The following is a 22,946-nucleotide window of genomic DNA, read 5'->3' as shown; positions in this document are numbered from 1 at the left end:
TGATTTATATGTCCTCTTTATAAACAACTACGAAGTGAATGTTGTTCATTTTTTTTAATGACACATGTACATCTTATAAAATTCTTAACCCAGCTGATGTTTAATAAGAAATATTTGTAACTTCATACCTGATGCATTTAACATAATAAAATTAATGTACTAATTACATTTGTATACTGTATGTATGACTTGCGCCACATGCGGTTGTCTACAAATTAGAATTGAATCATCCAGCTGATGAACAAAGTAGTGTTACTTACTCAAATCAAAGTTTTATCACAAAACCCACCAAATTTATTTTTATAAGCTATCTCATTTATATGCATGTACATTAAAAAACATACTCATTGTCTAAATACATTTTCAGATTCAACAATCCAGTTCAGTAGGTTCTAAAGGATTCTGAAAAAAAAATTATCAGGCCAGAACTAAGTATCAAAACTGAGGATATAAGATGTTCAAAGGTTTGTTAAATCAGCTACAGTTTTTTTTTTAAGATTCAAAGGTAAATCTAATGTATTCAGTAAAATTAGTAGGTTTACTATTGGTAGAAATTTGAGTAGGTTAGTATACATGTACCACTCCTCTTTATAAGTGATGGGCCCCGGTCCCTTTGTGGCCTTGCTCCATGGCTTGTAACAAATTGAGAGCTACACGTCCATTAACCCATGCGTAATACAAATAAATACATTTTCACAATTAAGATATATATACATCAGGCTTGGGGTAATGCTAAATGTAATGGTAATGCATTGCAATGCATTACATGTTTTCAAAGTAATGCTAGTAATGTGTAATGCCACAAAATTAGCATTACAAGTAATGGTAATGTAATTCATTACTTTCCAAAATCTAGTGTAATGCTGGCATTACATGGCATTACTTTGCATTACTATGCTTATTTATGCATGTTCACTTTGAAAAATGTGATGAATAAATGAATAGTTGAAAATGAATTTGATTAAATTTATTTTTAAAGAAGAAAGAAATAATTCTTGAGATAAAAATGTTTTAATTGTATTATTGAAAAAGATTTTTTTTTTCAATTCATTTTTGAATTGTTAATATTACTAATTATAACAGCACAATTTCATAACTTTTAAGAGTGTTGTTATTAAGAGTTTTTAATCATTTAAACAGTTTACTCTAATTAGTTTGCACTTCAATAAGAAATGTGTCAACAACACACTATGCCCCCAGGATAATCTAAGTATCAAAACAATCTATTGTTATAAGAAGTGCTAGTCCAGCAAACAACATGAGATCTTGTAGAATATCATTTGGATGCAACACGTGTTAAACTAGAAGAAAGTATTGATTTATTTAAGTTTTTTGACTTCAATGTGAATTAGAGAACAACATTTTTTGTACATTTCTAAGATAAAATTTGTATTGTCCCCGATCGGTTTTGAACTCTTGATTTTCAGATCAAAAGTTCAGATCAACAATTTTTAACACTTGAAAAAAATCACTAAATATGGAATTTTATGAAATTTTATATAAAAATCGGACCAACCTCAAAGATTAATGATACTTTAACGATCCATAAAATAAAATTAGTGTAGCATCCCACCTTTAAAAGGGGTTACACGCTTTATTAATGAGATGTGCTTTGTCTGTACGCGATGCTTGTTTCTCGGCAATTCATGTTTATTGACATAACATATCTTTCTTTTTTTTCTCGTCGTTGAATGCTACTTATTCGTACTCATTTGGTAGATAATTGAGAAAAAATACATAACCGGCGGGTTAAGTAAATTTCTTCTGCAATGATCGCTACCTTCATAACCCGCATGGATCATCAAAGAAAGCATTTTATTGTTTATATTTACATCTTATTTAACAAATTAATAAATTGATCGTGAAAGGTAAGGAAACATCACTAAATTAATGTTAACATATATAAGTACGTTAGCTAAAAGAAACAGCCAAATCGTCCCCTATGGGAATTTGAGTCTGACATCATCACGATAATCAAGTTCGTGCAGTCCGTGATTTTTTCTAGGTCGGTGAAGGTTCAGAGCTATGAATACAACCAATGTCCATAAGAAATAGAGGGAATTATACTTGGTGGAGGTAAATACTACATAATAAAACAAAATACAACATGATACAATTATATAGTAAAATTATATACAAAAGGGGAGGGGCGTCCTTTATAGTATATTATTTTCCCTTTAATTTAATTAAAGTGAATTTTGGTTTTTGTTTAATTTAAGATTTCATTGCATTTAATTAAATTGGCTAAGTAATTTTAAAAAATTGGCAAGACGATGCTGAGATCATTGATATTTGCAGAGGTAAGAAAAAATAGAATGGAAACACAGGTTATTTACATAATTCAAGGGGTGATCCAAAAGTACTGTCAAACAGCCCACCGAGCTTCTCGTTGGGTTGGCGCTTTATTACATTAAACGAAGTGCCAATATTTGCCCAACCAAAAATCTACTTTGAATTAGAAATTCAACTGAAATTCGTTAAATAATCAAAGAGATATGTATGTTTATAACATGATCTATACGTGACCTCGCCGCGTCATTATATGTCATTTTTAACGTTTTCATTTCAGAGCATGCTTTCTCAGATTTTGACAAATTAAAAAACGTTACTATTCGTTTTGGTTAACTACGCGGCGCTTTTTAAAAATTGTTTCTAGTTATATGAATATAACAAAAAAAAACCCAGATATGCGAAAAATAGTGAGACGATGCATTTATTGCTTCGATAAATAGAAATACATGTAACTAAAAAAAAATATTGAAATAAACGTGTCAACTAAAATAATGAGAGAGAGAGAGAGAGAGAGAGAGAGAGAGAGAGAGAGAGAGAGAGAGAGAGAGAGAGAGCACGCAAAACTGTTGGGGGTTGTTTCAATGTTTTTATAAAAGCATATGCCATGCTAATAACTGAATTAGATAGTCAGAAGATATGCATTCCGAGGCTGAAGGAAAATCAAAGTAGGTTCATTCATGCAGCATTATAAAACTACATTCATTTTATTTTGAAAAGCCAACAATAAAACTAATCGCACAACAAACAATCCAATATACTACTTTATCGAACATAAAAAGAGTAATAATCAATTCAATGAAAAAAGTGATAAAAAATTGTGCATCCTTCTCATTTTTTTGTAAAGAACTCTTGAATTTTAACTAATATGACGCCAAGAAACCAAAAATGACGTCGCCAGCGTGCGGCGATTATTAATACCTCACGTCATATAAAATATATTTTCTTCAGAAATAATCATAGTAATGCATTTTAAATTTTTTAGATCTGAATTGGCATTCGTATCTCAAAGTACGAATTTTTGTCAATTTTAAATACGCGAATCTTTCACGATTTATTCCCATCTGTGACATTACATTTGGATCAACCGTCGCATGGAGTAAATGAACTATACTGATTAAACCAATATGTTAAATGTTAAACTTACCAGACACAACACGAACTTTTAATTTAAACGTTCGTAAAAACGGGGGGGAGGGGGGGTCACTATCGGGATCGAGATTCAATAAAAATAACCACTTCCGTTAGTGTATGAAACATCACATTTTTCGAAATTTCCTTTTTGTTTATGAATAAAGCCGGTTGTATTGACTCGGATATTTATCGGCTTTGGATTAAACTAGAAAATAAAAATGAAGATGAATATCACTTCGGCTGGTAAGTGGATATTGACTTGACAAATGAAAAAATTATAAAATGTGACACAATTTCCAAACACTGATACAGGAATAAAGCTAAATGTACTTTACGTTAAAACTATTTATATATCTATAAATGTGTTAATGTAATTAATAATTATTGGTTTGTCTGGTTTTAGCTGGAGTGATTTCTATGTTGGATGAACCAGAACCACAGTTAAAAGTAAGTCAGAAATATTGGAAGTTACAGCAGAGACATAAATAACATGAGACATAAATAACATGTTATTGATGTCTCTGGTTACAGTCTCCTACACATAGATAAAAATGTTCAATTTTATAATGATAGATGTCCTACAGACCCGGTTTAATGATACAATTTCTCCCCTTTATAATTTCTTTGTAGCAAATAAAAAAAAATATCACAATGTATATCGCCTAAATTTCATATGAATAATGATTGGTCTCAAATACCTACAATTTTGCTCTTCTATAACCCCATTTTACTGTGGAATCATTAAAATTCGTGGTGGTTCAATCTTCATGGGTAGACATCCCCCACGAATTTACATCCTCGACAAAAACAAATTTTGATAGATATTGTTATCTTACTGATACTAAAAACCGACAAATCCACGAAATAACATCCTCACAAATAAGCAAAATTCCACAATCCACGAAAATTGACCCCCACAAATTTAAATGATTCCACAGTAATTGTTTTTGCAACAAAATCATCACTGCCACTTTTAACATTTGAAAATTCGCTGTTCATGTTCGCTTTGTTAATGATAAAATTAGAGACATTCTGAGTGGGATTTCCGACAAAGTGGCAGGCAAATTCAAATGTTTATATAAACAAAATGCCTTGTTACCATCCATTAAATGGATATTTTGTGGACTGAACAATATCTGCATGTTCGAAAAAGGTCTATAATGTATAAAAATGTTTTTCCCCTGCGGATTAATTATTAATAAAAGATTTGAAAGCAACACAAAGCATTTGCTTACGCTATAGGTCCTATTAGGGTACTTAAAGCTGATACATGTACTGCAATTGTTCGCTTGATTTTTTGCTTGTTACCCAGAGACTGTTTTTGATCCAACAAATTGAAATTGTCACTAATATATGTAAATGTATCTTTGTGTTGCAGGCATTTGCTTTGGAGAAACTAAACAGCATTGTAGATGTGTTTTGGGCAGAAATATCAGAAAATGTGGACAAAATGTAAGTGTACAGAGAAAGGAGAGTGAAAAATGATAGACAAGTTGTAAATTATTCCCATGTTATAGAGTTACTTAATGGTCTGGAAGGGAAGTTATTTTACTGAACCAGTTTGGCCAACAGTTTTACCAAGACACAGACAGAATGGCACTTAATAATGCTTTCATACTGAAATATCAATTTGGCCAATGGGTTTGCAACAAAATATTTCAGTTAAGTCTGTAATTAAGAAAGATAAATTGGATGGCTGACATATTTTGCAAGCCTTCATTGCTTTTTGTAAATATCAAGTAGTGTTTCTTAGCAAGTTGTGTTGTATTAGCTTTTTGTAGAGCTCTGTAAGTGCACAAAACCTTTCTCTTAAAAAATATGTTAAAAAGTACTGTAAAAGTTCTTAATGAATAAGATATCAGGTATCTCATTATACAAATTCTTTTTTCAGAGAAGTTTTGTATGAAGATGCATCATTTAAAAAGAGTGAACTCGCAGCACTGGTAGCTTCAAAGGTTTGTATATATTTTACATGATCACATAATGAAGTGAAAAATCATTGACTGAAGTACTACTTTTGTTATCCTGAAATTATGTTATGACCGATGGTTGAAAGGATTTGAATAAAAAATATTAACATACTTACAGTGTATGATATATTAATTAGTTGAAGTTAATAGCCTTTTTTAATTAATTAGATTTAGTAAATAAAGAGGATAAAGAAATGTCCCTTAATTCAACATGACATTTTTTTCTTGTAAAGAAATATTGTTTAACCTAATAACAGTTCCTTTTTATTTGCTTTCATTTACAGGTATATTACCATTTAGGGGCATTTGAAGAATCTTTGACCTTTGCCCTTGGCGCAGGATCCCTCTTCAATGTCAATGATACCTCAGAATATGTGGAAACAATCATAGGTGATGATATGAACTTGCATTTTATTCCCCACGGACTGAAAATTTGGTGTCCAATTATATACGCATATACATATGTATATGTATTTGTCATTGTTGGAATATCATACTTAAATCTTTTCATTTTAAAGTCATATTTCAAAATAAAAATTTCATAGATCCATCAAATAATACTGATATTTGGGTGTGTTAAACCATCTTGAACATCATAAAAGAAATACATTTCTCGAATTTCTGCAACCTGTAGTATACTTTGATTTACTCAATCTTGACTTTAAGACTTTAAATGAATATTGTAGATTCCTAATTATACGCTAGGAATTAATATCCACGTAAAATTGCAAGAAATGCATCTCATAGATTTTAAAATCTGGCTTTTATTTTTCGGACATACGGAAACTAAACAGAACTATGATAAAAATTTCGTATTCGCTATTTGATATTCTTGCAATTTGTTGCAAAACTGTTGAATAAGTATTCTCGTAAAATAAAGAATTTACAGTCAGATGGTCGTTCAAAATGTTACTGTGATTCATTTGACAGCCAAATGTATAGACTTCTACACCAAGCAGCGAGTCCGAAACATCGACGGCAGCCATGAACAGAAGAAGGAGATTGATCCACGACTGGAGGCCATCGTAAATAGAATGTTTCAGCGCTGTTTTGACGACCGACAATACAAACAGGTAAAATCAAATGAAAGCTTGTCATCTCCCAAAATCTGAAGTGGCTGATTTCTGCAAGTTTGCTACTTTTGTGATAAAAATGAAAGATCATATTATTTTAATGAGTAAAAATCACTGTAGACCGAACATTTTACTAAAACAATGAATCTTTTTTAACTGCTATTTTCTCAGTCTGTCCTTTAATTAGCCTTTAAGACATAAATCAAAGGAATTTGCCCTTCATGTCTTTACCTGGAATAAAATATATCCTATTCATATAAAAAAGTTGTTGTGGAAATCGGATGATCTGGGAAAAAGATGATATTTGTTGCTTTTATTAATGTAAATATTGAATGATGTCGACTAAATTATCAGTATATGGTCACATTTCCATTTTTTCCCCTGAAAATTGTATGGTTGTTTTTAGGCTGTTGGAATCTCATTGGAAACAAGAAGAATTGACATTTTTGAGAGAGCAATTTTGGAAAGTGTATGTACATGTATTAGACATATTTGCTTTGAAAGAAACATAAGTGGAGTACAAGAAAAAAATTTTTATGGTCAATTCCATAATCCTTTCATTTATCCTTAGTCTATCCATCTTCAAAACATTGATACAATGTTTTTGGTTCAATAGCATGTATTAATATCTGTCTTGGTTAATATATAATGTATTTCAATAATGTCAATATTAAGAAATGTAAGTTCTTTACATGCAGGAAATGTAGGGAACCAAAATGGAAAAATTACTTTAAACGGGAAGAATTTTTACATGTATCTCTATAACATTACCTCATGACTTTTGCTAAAGAAAATTATAAATTTATTGTAAGTGTTGTTGATGACACATGTTTAACCAGTGTTTTATTTCTATTCCGTTGTGTACAGGAGGATGTGAACACCATGTTGCTGTACAGTCTGAATGTCTGTATGTCACTGATACAGAACCGACACTTCAGGAACACTGTTCTTCTGCTTCTGACCAAACTCTACATGGGGCTGAAAACCCCAGACTACATCAATGTGTGTCAGGTAAGGCCTGCAGTCTCTGACCACCTCTTTCCTGTCCATCTAGTATCCATGCATTTCTTAATCTACATATGTATCCAATGGAATGGGGAACTTGTGGTTCAGTGGTCAAATGCATTTGCCAGTAACTAGAAGGTTGCTGGTTCAAATTCCGCTGTACACACTTGAAGTTATGTGTTATGTCCATGGACAAGCCTTTTACCTTCTTTTTGTCTGATGACCAGCTTGCTTATTTTTCTCATCAAGAATTTGTGTGTTTCTGGTTAAAAATGTATTTTACAAATAATTCAATCATGTGTTCAATCTGCTAGGTTAACATATTGTATAATTTATAATTTCAGTGCTACATTTTCCTTGATGATGCTCAGGCAGTGGCAGATATTCTAGAAAAACTTCTGAAGGGAACTGAGGTAAGGAAGTTACTACGAAAAAAAAAGTTTAAACATTTCAGGTCAACCAGGGTGTAGACTTCTGGTAGGAAATGAGATACATTGAAGTTTTTATCTGATCACATCTTCCACAAAGTTTATATTTAACTTCAAAGCTTTTACGGTAAACATGTGATCAACCAACTCTAAATCACAGAGAAGCATTGACCCTCTGACAAGGAAGATAACTCTCATTTTTTATTTTAACTGGGATTAACAAATTAGAAAATTATTTATGTAAATTTGGTTCAACAAATTAAGATAAAATTGTGGTGAATTAAATTATGTCTTTAAATTTCTTTTCCAATACCATTAATTATCACTGAAGAAAAACACAGGTCTACCAGATTGCCTTTGATATGTACAAATAATTTGGTACACTGTATTTACTAAGGATAATGCCCTGATGGCCTACCAGATCGCCTTTGATATGTACGACAGCGCCACACAGCAGTTTCTCCTCCGTGTACAGAACGCACTCAGATCAACAGTCCCCCTCCCAGAGGTCGAATCAAAGAAATCAGCCGACGAAAAAGAAGACTCAAACGCAGACGAGGGAAAAGAAAAGTGGGTGTTTCTTCTCTTGTTGAAAATTTCATGATGAAGAGAACTTAAACAATTCAAGCTCACTTTATTGATGATAAGAGTAATTAAAAGTGAAAATATTTCAAGGGTTTACTTGTTCAGATATGTCGAGTTGGAAGGGGAAAAAAAATAAGATTTTTAAATCATTACAACAGAGTGAATTTTAAATAAATAATAAAGACTTTCATACAATATCAAAAATGTTTTTTTTTAATTTATAAATTGTGTGAAATTTTGTTATATAATGATTTTCATCAGGATGGAGGCAGAGTCGTCAGAAGCTACCCCCTCACCCAGCCCAGCTAAACCTCAGGTCAGGCCTACAATCATTAATGCTTAAGTGTATTGTACATTTTTAACAAAAATTTTGATCATTAAATTTTCTATGAGCAATTATTGAACATTAGACATTGTGTATTTATGTATGCAGTGTCTATTATATTGCTACTATGTTTTATATTTTTTGCCCCAGACATCAGGGAATCTCACCTGTTGTGTTTGGTCAGCTTACATTGTATATCTGTTTTTTGCTCTTTATGACTTGCTAAGGTCAATGTTTTTTGCCAAGTTCAAGGTTAAGTTAATATGAACTATTTAATTAACATGACATGTTAAAAAATCGTAATCATAGAGTGTTAATAACATTAGACTGTATTTAGATAAGATAAATTGGAAAAAGGACAGCAATTTCAATTATATTCTAACTGAGGAAAACACTTTTGTGAAGGAAACCTGTTTTGTTAAATCAAAGTGAGAAATCAAGTTGAAAATTATGTTGAAGAACCATTTAAGTGGGGTTTTTTCTGCAGCTGTGAAAATTCTGAAATAGGTAATTTTTGCATTTTTATGGGGGGATGGGGGGGTGGTAGTGAATTTCTGAAATTTGAGATTGATTATTTTATGTCCAGATGATAGCTGAAAAATTATCAAAAAATAGCACCAATAGAAAAAAAATTTCACTCGTGAATATGGTATCGCCAATTAAGTAGTTGAAGAACATATATATAGGAAATCAATGTATATTTTTGTTAAACCATCTATACCATAGAGTCACTTATATTGTTATTATATACAGACTGAAGAAGAAAAGACACTAGCGGACAGAATGAAGAAGCTCCATACTATTCTGGGGGGCGAGGTGACCATCGGCCTACATCTACAGTTCCTGATCCGAAACAACAAAACAGACACTCTTATTCTAAAAAACACAAAGGTAAATCAAGACAACAAAATGATCCTGCTGTTTTTATCTCAAATCGTGAGAATATAAAATCGTGAATGCGGATTTTTTCTCGTATTTCTTATAGTTCTCATCTATCAGAATATAATGGCAAGATTTTAGAATCTGCGAAGGGTGCTTCTCACGATTTTACGCGGATATAGATTCTTCGCATTTAATTAAGAATCTACAGTGCTGTAAAAAAAAGTCCAGAAAATTTAATGTAAATCCAGACAAAGACACAAATATTGAAAATTAAAAATCACATTGTAAAATCTGCTATCTGTAAAATGGACAATTACAGAATATCATTAGGATGTTTGTCCATTTACATTTTCTCCCTTCTTTTGCTTGTCTCTTAGCTGCACAGAGGGTTGTTGCAATCACCGGCAGTAAGATTTTACTTTTTTATTACAGGAGGCTGTGAGGAACTCTGTATGTCATTCGTCCACTGTCATAGCTAACTCCTTTATGCATTGTGGAACAACTTGTGATCAATTTTTAAGGTGAGATAGAAAAGGGTTAAAATAAAACCCAAGAATTTAAAAAACTTATTTGTGTTTTTTCATTTGAAATTTTAATCCACTTTCAAAATTTTAGCAATGCCTTTCGCAATTACCCCTCCTACCCTATAAATTTTTAAATGAAATTGAGCTTATATTAATTTTAACGTAATTGATTAAGCATGTAGTTTTATTTTCTTTATTACCTCAAACCTGCATATATACATTTTTTTAATTTTAGAAAATATCAAGACTGAAGTCAAGGGACTTTATTTCTAACTAATACAAAATGTTCATCATGTTTCACTTCTTATTTTTGCAGAGATAATTTGGAATGGCTAGCAAGAGCTACAAACTGGGCTAAATTTTCTGCTACAGCTAGTCTAGGAGTTATACATAAGGTAAGCTAACAAGTTGACCTCTGACACATCTCTTTAAGTTTAATCCAGTAAAGCTTAGAAAATGAAATGTGGAGCGGTGTTTTCTCCCTTGTGCAAATATTGTGTTTAGAGTCCTCCACACCATATAGAAAAAAATTCTCAGACAAATTAGTATTTTTTAGAAAGGTCTTATATTCCTGATTGTACATGATTTGAAAATAATTGGAAAAATTTGCAATTTTTTTGGGGGGAAACATAATTTTCAAAAGATTTTTGTAATGTAAGTGGGGGATCATACTACCAACTTTTATTGTTTAAATATTCTGATTTAACATGCATCCAAGGAAATGTGCTATGAGTATTCAATTTCTTTCCAAAGGGTCACGAAAAAGAGGCTCTGAATCTAATGTCGACCTACTTACCTAAGGACTCTGGCCCAGGGTCAGCATATTCTGAGGGAGGCGGACTCTATGCTTTAGGTGAGCTGGGCCTCTAGTGTCTTATTCTCATACACAGTACTTATAGAATTTATGAATTTAATAATGATCTTCTATATTAAGTAGAATAGATTAATTTATAATGTTCTACTGTATTTAGAATATTAAACAAATTTGTTTAGGTTCCACAACCTTTAGTTTAAGTAAATTCAATAAAGTTGTACTGTAAAATAATTAGATTTAAAAAGATTCTACTTTATTAAGAGCAGATTGAGTCATCTGCCCTCCAAACTATCAAGAAAAATTCATTGCCTCATTGAAAAATGTACAATGTATAATGGAACTTTAAGAGATGAGTTATTTTGAAAAACAGTATGCAAGGTTTTAAAAACATAATTTTAGAGATTATATTTGAGCTGTATTTGACAGCCTGTCATGATTTAAAAACTTTGCGAAAACAAAATAAACCCTTTTCACCTTAAAAATATCCCCAGTTCACCAAGGTGCAAACATGCTCATCATATTATAGGATTTCTGCATGAAGTATTTGTTTGCGGGATTAGAATAGTGAATCATTTCTTCCACCCACAAAATCAGACTGAGAATCACCTAAGTGCTTGCATGAAGCAGTGATTGTTCAACTGTATTTTCTTGTTGTTCTTGCTAATGATAAAAAAAGAGGTAACAGATAGAGAACCTGACAGCTTCAAGCTTTCTCAAGAGTTAGAGTGCCAAGGGAAGGAACTCTTGTGGTCATGTGTAGTAATGTTAGAAAAAAAAAGTAATTTGCTGGAATAAAAAGCAAATGAATCTTGGTGATGAGACTGCAGTGAGAAGGGGATAGTTTTGGGTAATTAGCAGCTGATTGGGCTAAGAGTGTAGTTCCTCAGAAAACAAATTGTGGTTGTCAACACGCATGTTCATTGTAAACCCTGATGTTATGAAGGCCATAAATATAGATTTTTGAAAAATTGTTCTCTCTTGAAGGGTTTTTTCTCCTCTGCAAAGTAAACATAAACACAAGAGTTAAATCAAATAGAAATGGTTAATAGTCACCTTCTAAAACTTGCATGGAGAAGCAATAGTAATATTACCTGTGACATTATGTATTGTAAGGTGCATAATTATGTATAATGTTATATACATAGTTTTTATTTAAATATTTTTTTTAAAAATCACCAAAGAACCATAGATAGAGGATTCACACACCCCCCCCCTCCCCCTTATTATATTATCTATACCACTCAAGAGTCACTAATTATGCATGATATATAATTTCAATTGATTTATCATAAGATATATAAAAAGAAAGCAGAAGATTAAAGAATCAATTGAATTAAATTCATTATAATTTATCAATTCTAATGTATTTACATTTTTTTTTTCATTATTCTCATGTATTTCCTATTTCTAACATTACTGCATGTGCATGAAGTGATAATAACTTGCTGTCTTAGTCGAGAAATTCAAGCCCATTCAAACTTTACTTTGTTCTACCTCTAGAGCAAAGTCCAGTAGACATATTCCCTGAGGAGAAAATCATTTTCATGAAATCTCAGATCCTTACTATTTCTGTTTTCTTTATTGTTTGATTTTAATTTTAGGTTTAATACATGCTAATCACGGAGGGGAAATTACTGATTACTTACTCAATCAGTTAAAAGACGCCTCAACGGACGTAAGTTTCTTTTTTGGATCATAACATCAAAATACCGATTAAACCTATGTTTGATTTTCAATTCTCAGGAAACTATCAAAGTGTTTGATTAGTCTCTGTGAGTAGTTTTCCGATAGTGCTAATTACCAAGAAATTATCTTCCATTTTTCTCTTGATTACCTAAATGCATACATTTCAAGATCAAATTATTAAATCCAATGCATATTCAGAACAGTTAGCTAGAAATTGCAGTACAATTTTTGGAATTTTTGGTTGGGTTCGATACTTTTTTTTAAAGTGTGTTTCCCACTGGTTTTGCAATGAGATAAAAAAAGGTTCTTTCAGAGTAAAAGAAAAAAAGAAATTTTCCACCTGAAGAATATTTATTTTGGGAAATCTACTGTTGATTCGAAATTGAATCAAGATTTCAGCAATTTCGCTAAATTAACAATGTCGCTCAGAGTTGAAGTAAATCCTGCAGACTTTTTGGCACAAATTAAAAGTTGGTATTCTAATTGATGCCTGTCTTTACTCTCAATGCCTTTATAGTACTTAAGTTGTGGATTCTGTTGATTTTTCAGATGGTGCGACATGGGGGCTGCCTCGGTTTGGGTTTGGCTGCCATGGGAACAGCCAGACAAGGTAACAACTGCTTGGAAACAAAATCAGATACACCTTTTGTGGTTTCCTCAATATTCGTTGATTACCAATTTTCGTGGATTTTGATGTTAAGTTTATCCATGATATAAATGCTCATTGAAGTACAATTTCTACTAACAATTTATATTGATGGGGTCATTAGCCATGAATATACGCCACAAATTTATGTATCCTTGAAACAGTGATTTTCACTTTATCCACGAAAATTGATACCCTTGAATGTTAAGGAAACCACAGTAGCCCCTTGTATGGTCCGCAAGTGGACAGTAGATAAGCAGGAGAGACATTCTGGTTGAAGATCTGGTCCCACTGTCACCAAATTTTCAAATCACTCAATTCAGTTCTCAGTTTAAACTTAGAATAAAAGCTCATAATGTGAGGTCAATTCTCAGACTTTTAAAATTGAGAATTAACTTCAGGAAGGTTGGCCTTGATGGCCTTCGTCTTGAGGACCATAAAACTTGGGTGTGCTGGTTCTTGTTCTCAGTCTTACGTATTATATTTGGCGAGTACTATATTTGGTAGAAATTAGTTTTCGAAAATGTTGTTGTGAATTTGAATCAATCAGCACATTTTTGGGTGCACCTTTTTTTTTTTTATACACAAATGCATGGCATTTAGCAATGTAGGAAATTTAGTTGAAACCACTTTCACCAAAAACGCTAACAAAAATAACCAAATTTGATACGCTTACAGTATTCCTATTGTAAAAGTTAGACTTGGATCAAGTGTTAGTTTATCTGTGTTCAGTGCCTCTGGAGCATGATGCTTGTATGTTTTATTAAACTCAGAAAGAGAGTCTTGAAGGGACATGGAACAACCAAGAATTATGATAGATATATTTAACATGTTGTATACTGTGAAGTGTTATTTGTGACAACTTCAATAAGCAATTAAAAATGTACTGGTGTACAAGACCAAGCCTAAGTACGGTACTTATATAATCATAAGCAAACAACATTAAAGGACCAGATTTACAATGAGGGTGTTCATGTAAATGTCATGAAATTTTAGTGCATGCCGAATAGTTTGACTATTTCAGACCCTGGTAATTTTTGTTTGTTTGGACAGACACCCCAAAGGTCAAGGTCATGCTGTTTCGGAGGTCAAAGTCTAGATTTAGTGATTAAATAGTATTTTTTACTAAGCAATAACTGTTATTTTTGTTTATGAATTAAAAGATTTCCTCTCAGGGGATCGAAGTTTATAGGAGAAAATTAACTGTATTGGAAAATGCTAGAGAAATGTACCTATGAAAATGCTTAGGTGCTTACCAAAAAACAGAAATCACGATCTGGTAATGAATTGATATTAGTTTGTTTTATTTAGTTATATTGTATCAGTCATGAGAGGGTTGGGCAGTTCATTGTGGTAATACCCAATAATAATAATATTTCACACGCAGTGCAATAATAAATAGATAGTTCCGGATCTCGCTGAGAATACACACAATAGGAGCATTGTTAAAACAGCTATGTCATTACACTCAGTGACTTGCTACCATTACATAGCAGTCAAGTTCCTCCATTAGTTTGGAATGTCCTCTCATCGCATTGAATTCCAAACAGCCAGTACTAGTGTTCTCGTGTTCTTTTTCCTCAAGTGCGAATTCAGATTTCCATTGTTCGCGAGAAGCTAGGAGACGTATATATTGAGAAATACAAGGTGGCTTAGTTCAAAATGCAGCAGAGAAATGAAAGAAAGAATTATGAGAATTGTTCATAAATTGCAGTTTATGTTTAATTAACACAGTTTTGGTTTTTCTATATATTTCCTTGCGAAATTTCTCCACTTTCAAAGAGTCTGCTAGTTCAGCACTTTCATTAGATCGTATCTCTGATGCCTCGTAATTCATACTTAAAATAAAATTTATTGCTGTGCTTTAAAACCCTCTTGTAGCAATCAGTGACTTATTTCATGTTGGAAATGTTATTTAAATGATGGACTTGACCCCTCTTGACAGAGAACAACAGAGGCAAATCTAATTTTATCTTCTTTTTTATAGACCTGGTATAGTGCCATTATGATAAAAGACTTGTGCTTAATCGCTCTTGATCAAGTTTTAAAAAACACAATGTCATTTGTTAGTTTACATCAACCTCTTTTTTCGCTGTGTGTGTTTTTCTTTTTCTTTTTTTTCAAGAGATTTAAATTAAGATCAGATGATTGACAATCTGCAGAGAGTTAATTTAGGTCTAATCTGATGTGTAAGATTTTGGTTAAGTGCTTGTGCACTTAAAATATTAGAATGAGAAAAAGAGAAAAGGGGGAGAGAGAGAGAGAGGTGAGAGAGAGAGAGAAAGAGAGAATTTTAGTCAAGTTATATTGATTTCTTTTTGTTTTATGTTCCATCAGGATTTTTCATTTAAATGTCTCTTTATTCCTGAAATTAATCAGTTGTTGATAATTAACTTTTGATATTGGTATGGTTAGCATCTTTAAAATTGTCATATAAAGTTTCCATATACACACCATTTTAAATCAAAGGCAGATATGAAATAGAGGTCCAAAATGAGAGAGAGAGAGAGAGAGAGAGAGAGAGAGAGAGAGAGAGAGAGAGAGAGAGAGAGAGAGAGTTTTTATTTTGTTGTGTACTGATTAATGTTTTTTTAGATTTAGTACAATCATCTTTTTTTTAAATACCTATTTTTCCCTTTATCTTTTGTAGATATTTATGAGCAGCTGAAATTTAATCTTTATCAAGATGATGCAGTGACAGGCTAGTACATTTGAAAAATAAAATTGTTGATGCTAATTACATGTATTAAATTCTGATTTTGGTTTATTGTACAATAATGAGTATTCAAACAAATCTATGATTATCCCAAAAAATTAAATCAGAATTTTATTTTTTTTCTAAGGAATTTTAACTAATGATCGAAGAATGTAACTTCCAAAATACACTAATACAGTGTAATTATTTTTCCCAAAAATGTTACATAAATATAAATCTATGTAAAATTATATAATTTAATTTTTTTAAATGTTTCAAATATCTAGTAAAGTCTTCAAGCATTATACTTTTTAGCACATATTTGAAACCTCTTTAATCTTTCGTTGTATATCTTTAAAAAAAATTTAAAATTAGTCAAAACTCTGAATTTTTCTTGAAGTGACTTAAAACAGCATACCGGTACTTCTATTTATATGAGGTTCTCTGCCTACAGGTGAGGCTGCTGGGATAGCTATGGGATTGGTCATGCTGGGAACCAAACAGTCAACAGCCATTGAAGACATGGTTGCTGTATGTATCAATGCATCAAAGTACTGAATGGACTGACAGTGGAAACTGTTCATGTGGAATTATTAGAATCTTTAGGATTCTTGCTATTCTTACCCAACATAACTTTTGCACATTATGCAACATAATCTGTACATGTGACTCTGGCCAAAGTAATGTCATCATAAAACATTATTATGTACTAGAATTTTTTTGTTTGGACCAAAGTAGATCTTGTCATAGATATAAGAGAATTGAGGACATTGAAATTTTTTTAGAACTGTCTTTAACAAAGCTTTGCAAAATGCACAAAAATTACAGGAAGTACTGTGTAACATTAAATTTCAAGATTATTAACCAGAAATCACTAATTGCTGAAAGTTTTAATTTTTGAAAATTTTCGTTTTGAACTTATAGAATAACATAATTATGGTCAAAGTATTGAAAAATAAACTATATATTAAAAAATATTGTAAAGCAATGAAGAAATGAACCACAATTTATAAAACAACTAGAACTGATACTTTGCATTCAGTGTATTTTATTGTTTAAAATGTGAAACATAGATAGGAAGGAGTATTTCAAATTATGTGTTTTTGTATTTACAAACAAAAAAAATTTCTGTGTTTTCTTGTCATTGATATTTTTAAGTTAATTTCTGCAGTACGCCAAGGAGATGCAGCGAGGGAAGATATAGGAATTTTTTAAATATTGCATCATAAAAAATGAAATTCTTAATTTCCTGTGTTTTTATGATTTTTATAACAAATGTCTGCAGTACGCCAAGGAAATAACACAAGAAGATGTAGGATTATCTATTAATTTTGCATTATTAACAAAAAATATTCCATTGTTTGCTCTATTCTATATTTGTTTATAACGTTTTTCCTCAGTACGCCAAGGAGACGCAGCACGAGAAGATTCTGCGGGGTCTGGCCCTGGGGATCGCCCTGACCATGTATGGTCGTCTGGAGGAGGCAGACGCTTTGATTGACAGCCTCTGTCTGGACAAGGACCCCATCCTCCGCTGGTCCGGAATGTTCACCCTCGCCATGGCGTACTGCGGATCTGGAAGCAACCAAGCCATCCGTAAACTCCTGCACGTGGCGGTGAGTCAGTCGTTATATTTGTTCCAGAGTCTTTTTTTTTTGCATAGCAGATTATTGAACTAAATGGTGGACTTTTTGAAAACTTTTATAAATAATGATATTATTGTGTGATTTCAGTTCAGATTACTGTTTCATTTTAATATGAATGGCTCCAGGGACATTTTTTAGTGAAATAGAATTTTTTCTAATAATTAATAACTTGCTTTCAAGTATGTTAATCAAATTGAATTACAGTAATCATTTTATGATCAGTCCGGTAATATTTGTTATATTGGACATAGTCCAGTAACAATTGTTGTGATGGACAAAGTAACATTGGCTAGATTGGACACTGTCCAGTGAGATTAGTTATATTGAATCTGACCTACAGAGATTGATTTGTATATGGTGGTAACACTATGACATTGTTTATGTTCAAAGAATATAGAAACATTGATCATATTTGAATCTTTGACACGTTTTACAATATGAAACACAGATGAATATAATAACATGAATTATTATCAATACACTGCAGTAATTTATAATAACAAATTAAATGCTAATAATTTTATTTCTTCTTAGGCCATCAAAAATTAATTCCGTGGTTCTTAAGTCCACGCGCATCTGATTTAACATTGCGCATTGCCAATTTTTATTATTAAATGAATAAAAGAAAAGTTAAAAAGTGCGCTTGCTTTTTCCAAAAAAGGACCACATTTTAGTTACTGCAGGAAGTCAGTAAAATGCTTGACTTTATGAAGAACATAATAGCAAAGATCATGATTCAGATTTAAGTATAACAATTACAAATGGCTGCCAAATCTAGTTACAAGATGCTGTGTTTAAGTTATGATTGTGTCATCAATGATTTTAGTTTTGGTATGTAAAGAAATTTGTTTAACCTCAAATACATATTGGAGGAGAGTTCCTACAGCTTGTACTATACTATATATACATATATCCCATTATGCTTTTACACAAGGCTTTCTCAGGCTTTGTAGTTTTGGTGTTTCCTGAAGAACACGAGGATTTGTTTATTTCATTTAGTTCGAGCTAATAAATCTGATACATTCATTGTAAGGTAGCTATTTATTTGCTTTAAAAGATCGTTTTTTCTGGATTTAAATAAGAATTGCACAGTGTTAAAATAAAAATACCGCATCCTTTTATATTGAATAAAAAGAAAAAGTATCAGCGTCCGACCACATGTTTTTTAAAATGTTTTTTCACTAAGACTGATTCATCTTTCGATCAGTATTAAATGCTGTCATGCATTTTGATCATGTGCTTACAATACACAGGAAATCGATTTTGCATGGTAAAAGTAAAATGAGAACCGTACCTAGGGTAATTATGGGGAAAAACATCAGCGGATAGAAATAAAGAAACTGAATTGGTTAGAAAAGTTAGACTAACCAAAAATCTTGAAAAATAATTGCAATGATGATAGATGGATGGTTAAATAGCTGGGGAATTGAAATCTCTGGTGAACTAATTCATACGTCACTTCAGACTCTATCAACAACGATGACACAAGACTGCATGTGCTATTCATGCCTCCAGGCTAGATTACTATCCCCCTGGTAATCACTAGTTTGTACACAGGGCAGGGAAGTGATAAACAAACAATCTTAAATTAATCTGTATTGAATAAAGTGGGTTGAAAATTGTGATGCAAATTCAGACGTGTTAGTTTAAGGAAAAAATTAAGTATTACGACGTGTTAGTTTAAGGAAAGCATATTGTGTCCCTTTTGTTGAAACTGTAAAATAAGATTAAAGGTTACTATGATAAGTTTTTGATTTAAACCATTTATTCATTGAAAGTAATGGTAATTTTTCAACACAATCTTCAAAGTCAACCTATTTATACTTTTTAAATTTTTTTGCTTAAAAAGGGCTCTGTCGACCCCATTAAAGAGGGGGACCTACTTGCCGAAATAAAATTAACAACTGAACAAAACATTTAAATCGCCATCTTGTGATGTACTGTCTTTAAAAAAAGTGTAAGTCTAGGTGTTGTAAGGTTTCTAAAAGAAACTAAACATATCAGCAAACAAAAATGATAACCTTACACATCTTATTTAAACAAATCCTATAAAAGGTTCACAGTAAAACAGATCATAGATTGAAGTATCTTGATAATGCTGATCATATATTGAAGTTTCTCAGTAACTTTGATCCTGTATTGAAGTTTCTCAGTAACATTGATCGTATATTGAAGTTTCTCAGTAACTTTCATCATATATTGAAGTTTCTTCAGTTGGTAATAGTGTGATCATGTTAAAATTTCTCAGAAACGCTGTTAATATTGAAGTTTGTTTGTACTGCTCATCATTATTAAAGCTCTTCTGTAACACGGATCATATTGCAGCATTTTAGAAACATTGATCATATGACAAAATGATCATACTGAATATCTGTGTTTTAACTTAGATAGCTATAATTTTACAAACTTCCTTTATTTCTCTGATCTTGCTCATTTGCTTTCATGTTTATGTTGCATAATGACCAAAGTAAATGAATTGTCTGGCAGATTTAGGACTATAAGAGCAGAAATCAAATGAAATCAATGCACTTACTAGTCCTTTGTTAGCAGCGCCAGCCTCAGGCGACTTGACTTATTTATTCGGAATAATCATAAAATTGCAATGCCGAAATGTAAAAGTAATTGCCTCTTAAAGTGGTATATATATGAAGGTCTCTTAAGGTATCAATAAATTGCATTGTTTTGGTGTTTACTTTGAGTGGCAGAATTTTGGAATTTTTGCATAAATTGTGTCGATTCACCAGATAATTTATTCCAAAATCAATGTGGTGTATCTTTTGTCAGTCTTTGTTTACAAATTATGTAATGAAAAAAATTGATTGTCTTATGATGAAACAACAACCTTGAAATCAGAGGTATCTTCTCCTTGATGCTGATATTTGAATATGTTTGGATTAAATTTACTTGTTCCATTCTTGATAATTATCTTGGTAGTTTAGGTAGAGGACAGAGTAAACTGCCGAGGATTTATCTCAAACTAAATTGTTGTAAACATTCTTAATTTGATTCTCACAATGACATGTTAAAGCACTTTTTTAAGTGCTTCAAAGCTGCTCACTCATGTGTTGGCTAGAAATTGATAGGTGTATTCATGTGCATGCAGTCTCAAGATAATTCTTATATACATGTATGGTTATGCATATCAGTTGAACTTGAGGATTGGGTGAAGTCAGCTTGCTGTTTTAATAAATGTAAAATTAAGGACATATTGTAAATTTTAAAGGAAGTCTGGTTATGAAAGTGTATATTATATATGATATCAGATTGCTTCTTTTTATTTCTTATTACAGGCAAAATTGCATTAAATGTTCAGAAATCATGATGCATTGAATGTTGCTTAATTAACAATATACAGTAAAAAAAAAAGTTGCAGTAAACTCACTATAAGCATGTTTTACTGTACAATGGACATACAGTACATACAGTAAAACATACTTATAACAAAGTGCCAGGGACGGACGATTTTGATGTGTTATAAACCAATGCATCATATCTGTAAAGTTTACAATGGGGAATGAAAAATGACTTCACTGTAAGTGTCAATTCATAATAACCGTGTTTGCTATAACCGTGTTTTACTGTACAGTCATGTAATAGTTGAACATTAGGGCTTTTCCCTCTTCTTTTCATGTTTATTCTTTGCGTTAGAAATAAAGAAACATTATATAAATAGTGCCTGTTTGGGAGGGTAACAGTTGAAATTGACACCCAGAGGGAAACATTGTCATCCAACGTTATCCTCCCAAACAGGCACTATTTATTTGATTATACTGAATGTCTTAATTTTAAAGAATTTTTCACTGCTTTTATATCGAAATGACGTAAATTATACGCCGAACCGTACGCGCATGTAACGATTCGTTTTATTATACTTTCATGTTAAATACTGAAATCTGATTGGTTTAGACGTAGTTGGTAATGACGGAGTTAGGGGGCTATGCGATACGTAACACATGATGCAATCATAACATTAAGACAAATATTAAACTTAAATATATAATATGACAGAATCACCTGGTATGAAATTGCAGATTTTTTTTTAAATTTTTTTTTTGAAAATCGTATTTATTTAAGGAATGAATTCAATATTTATTTGTTTTATACGATATAAAATGGTTTGGGACAGTTTACGCTTTATAAACCGCGAAGATAATATAGAATTTCAACAGTTACCCTCCCAAACAGGCACTATTTATATAATGTTACCCATTGCCAAGTTAGTTGCTGAGGGTAATAGAACGGATTATTAACTTCGTTTTAACCAATCAGATTCAGTATTTAACATGAAAGTATAATAAAACAAATTGTGATTTCATGCACTAATTGAAAAAAAAAGGTGTCCAAGTAGCGTAGTGGACAATGCACTCGCTTCTCACCGCTGTTTGATCCCCGTGATCGATAGTGGTTGCATGTGATAGGGTATGGCGGTCCCCATCTTGGACACGTGGGTTCTCTCCGGGTACTCCGGCCTCTTCCCACAACAGTGACCCCCTCGGGCTATCATCCGTTCCAACGAGAGATATTAATATAAGTTGTAGAACTTGTTTATCAGTCGTTGTAAAATAAATGAAGTTCATTTCAAAAAATCTGTTTATGGTTGTAAAGAAAGTTGTGCTTTTTAAGGCATCGAGCTAATGCTCGAGAGCCTTCTAGCGATCGTCTGGATTGGCAATCGTCTAAATTCATGCACTGCACCGCCTTTTAAATGCGCATAAGAAATAAGTTCCTTAAAGTATTAAACGTATTCCATTTATGAAAAAAATTGTGTACAAAAAAACAACTTTGCCTACCTGGTTATTGACAACTCATTGCATAAGTGTAAATTTGCTTAATCAAGAAATGGCGGATGAATACAATCAGGTGTAAAAATTCACTAAATATCATTTTAGTTTATCGCTTACATTTTAATTGGAGAGCGTGCCCGATAGAAATAAAATTTGCGATGTAAATTTATTTGTTATCGGGCACGGTCTCCAAAATAAATGTAAGCGATAAACGTATCTAGTGATTTTGTTGCTAAAAATAATCACGTAATGTAGTTGGTCTGGTCGAGCATTTTAGATAGCATGTGTTGTGGATTTGTTTGTAAACAACCGTACCATAGGGAATCTTGTTTCAAACGGGAATTGAAATAAATAAAAGTATGTTTTGTTATTATAATAGGAACATACTGTTAATGTATTCAAATCATGAACTTTTGAAAATTGTTTAAAAAAAATAATTTATTTTTGAACTTTGAAATTT

The 22,946-nt window shown here is 31.8% G+C and overlaps 1 protein-coding gene across 1 annotated transcript in view; it reads left to right on the top strand.

The window, feature by feature from the left end:
* The first annotated feature begins 3,523 nt into the window (after positions 1-3,523).
* Positions 3,524-22,946, top strand: part of LOC128179445 (26S proteasome non-ATPase regulatory subunit 1-like) — a 109,086-nt gene continuing 89,663 nt past the window's right edge. Inside the window, exons 1-20 of the mRNA XM_052846874.1 lie at positions 3,524-3,666; positions 3,827-3,870; positions 4,802-4,875; positions 5,315-5,378; positions 5,678-5,783; positions 6,324-6,466; positions 6,873-6,935; positions 7,334-7,477; positions 7,816-7,884; positions 8,297-8,469; positions 8,746-8,800; positions 9,563-9,700; positions 10,124-10,212; positions 10,532-10,610; positions 10,969-11,068; positions 12,631-12,704; positions 13,265-13,325; positions 16,012-16,062; positions 16,511-16,587; positions 17,457-17,672. Coding sequence (XP_052702834.1) covers positions 3,642-3,666; positions 3,827-3,870; positions 4,802-4,875; positions 5,315-5,378; positions 5,678-5,783; positions 6,324-6,466; positions 6,873-6,935; positions 7,334-7,477; positions 7,816-7,884; positions 8,297-8,469; positions 8,746-8,800; positions 9,563-9,700; positions 10,124-10,212; positions 10,532-10,610; positions 10,969-11,068; positions 12,631-12,704; positions 13,265-13,325; positions 16,012-16,062; positions 16,511-16,587; positions 17,457-17,672 — 1,845 coding nt within the window. The 5' untranslated portion in view covers positions 3,524-3,641. The remainder of the gene's footprint in view (positions 3,667-3,826; positions 3,871-4,801; positions 4,876-5,314; positions 5,379-5,677; positions 5,784-6,323; positions 6,467-6,872; positions 6,936-7,333; positions 7,478-7,815; positions 7,885-8,296; positions 8,470-8,745; positions 8,801-9,562; positions 9,701-10,123; positions 10,213-10,531; positions 10,611-10,968; positions 11,069-12,630; positions 12,705-13,264; positions 13,326-16,011; positions 16,063-16,510; positions 16,588-17,456; positions 17,673-22,946) is intronic.

This window comes from Crassostrea angulata, chromosome 4 (assembly GCF_025612915.1).
Source record: "Crassostrea angulata isolate pt1a10 chromosome 4, ASM2561291v2, whole genome shotgun sequence".
Taxonomy (NCBI): domain Eukaryota; kingdom Metazoa; phylum Mollusca; class Bivalvia; order Ostreida; family Ostreidae; genus Magallana; species Magallana angulata.
Note: the sequence above shows the minus strand (reverse complement) of the source record. Positions and strands in the feature narration are given on the sequence as shown.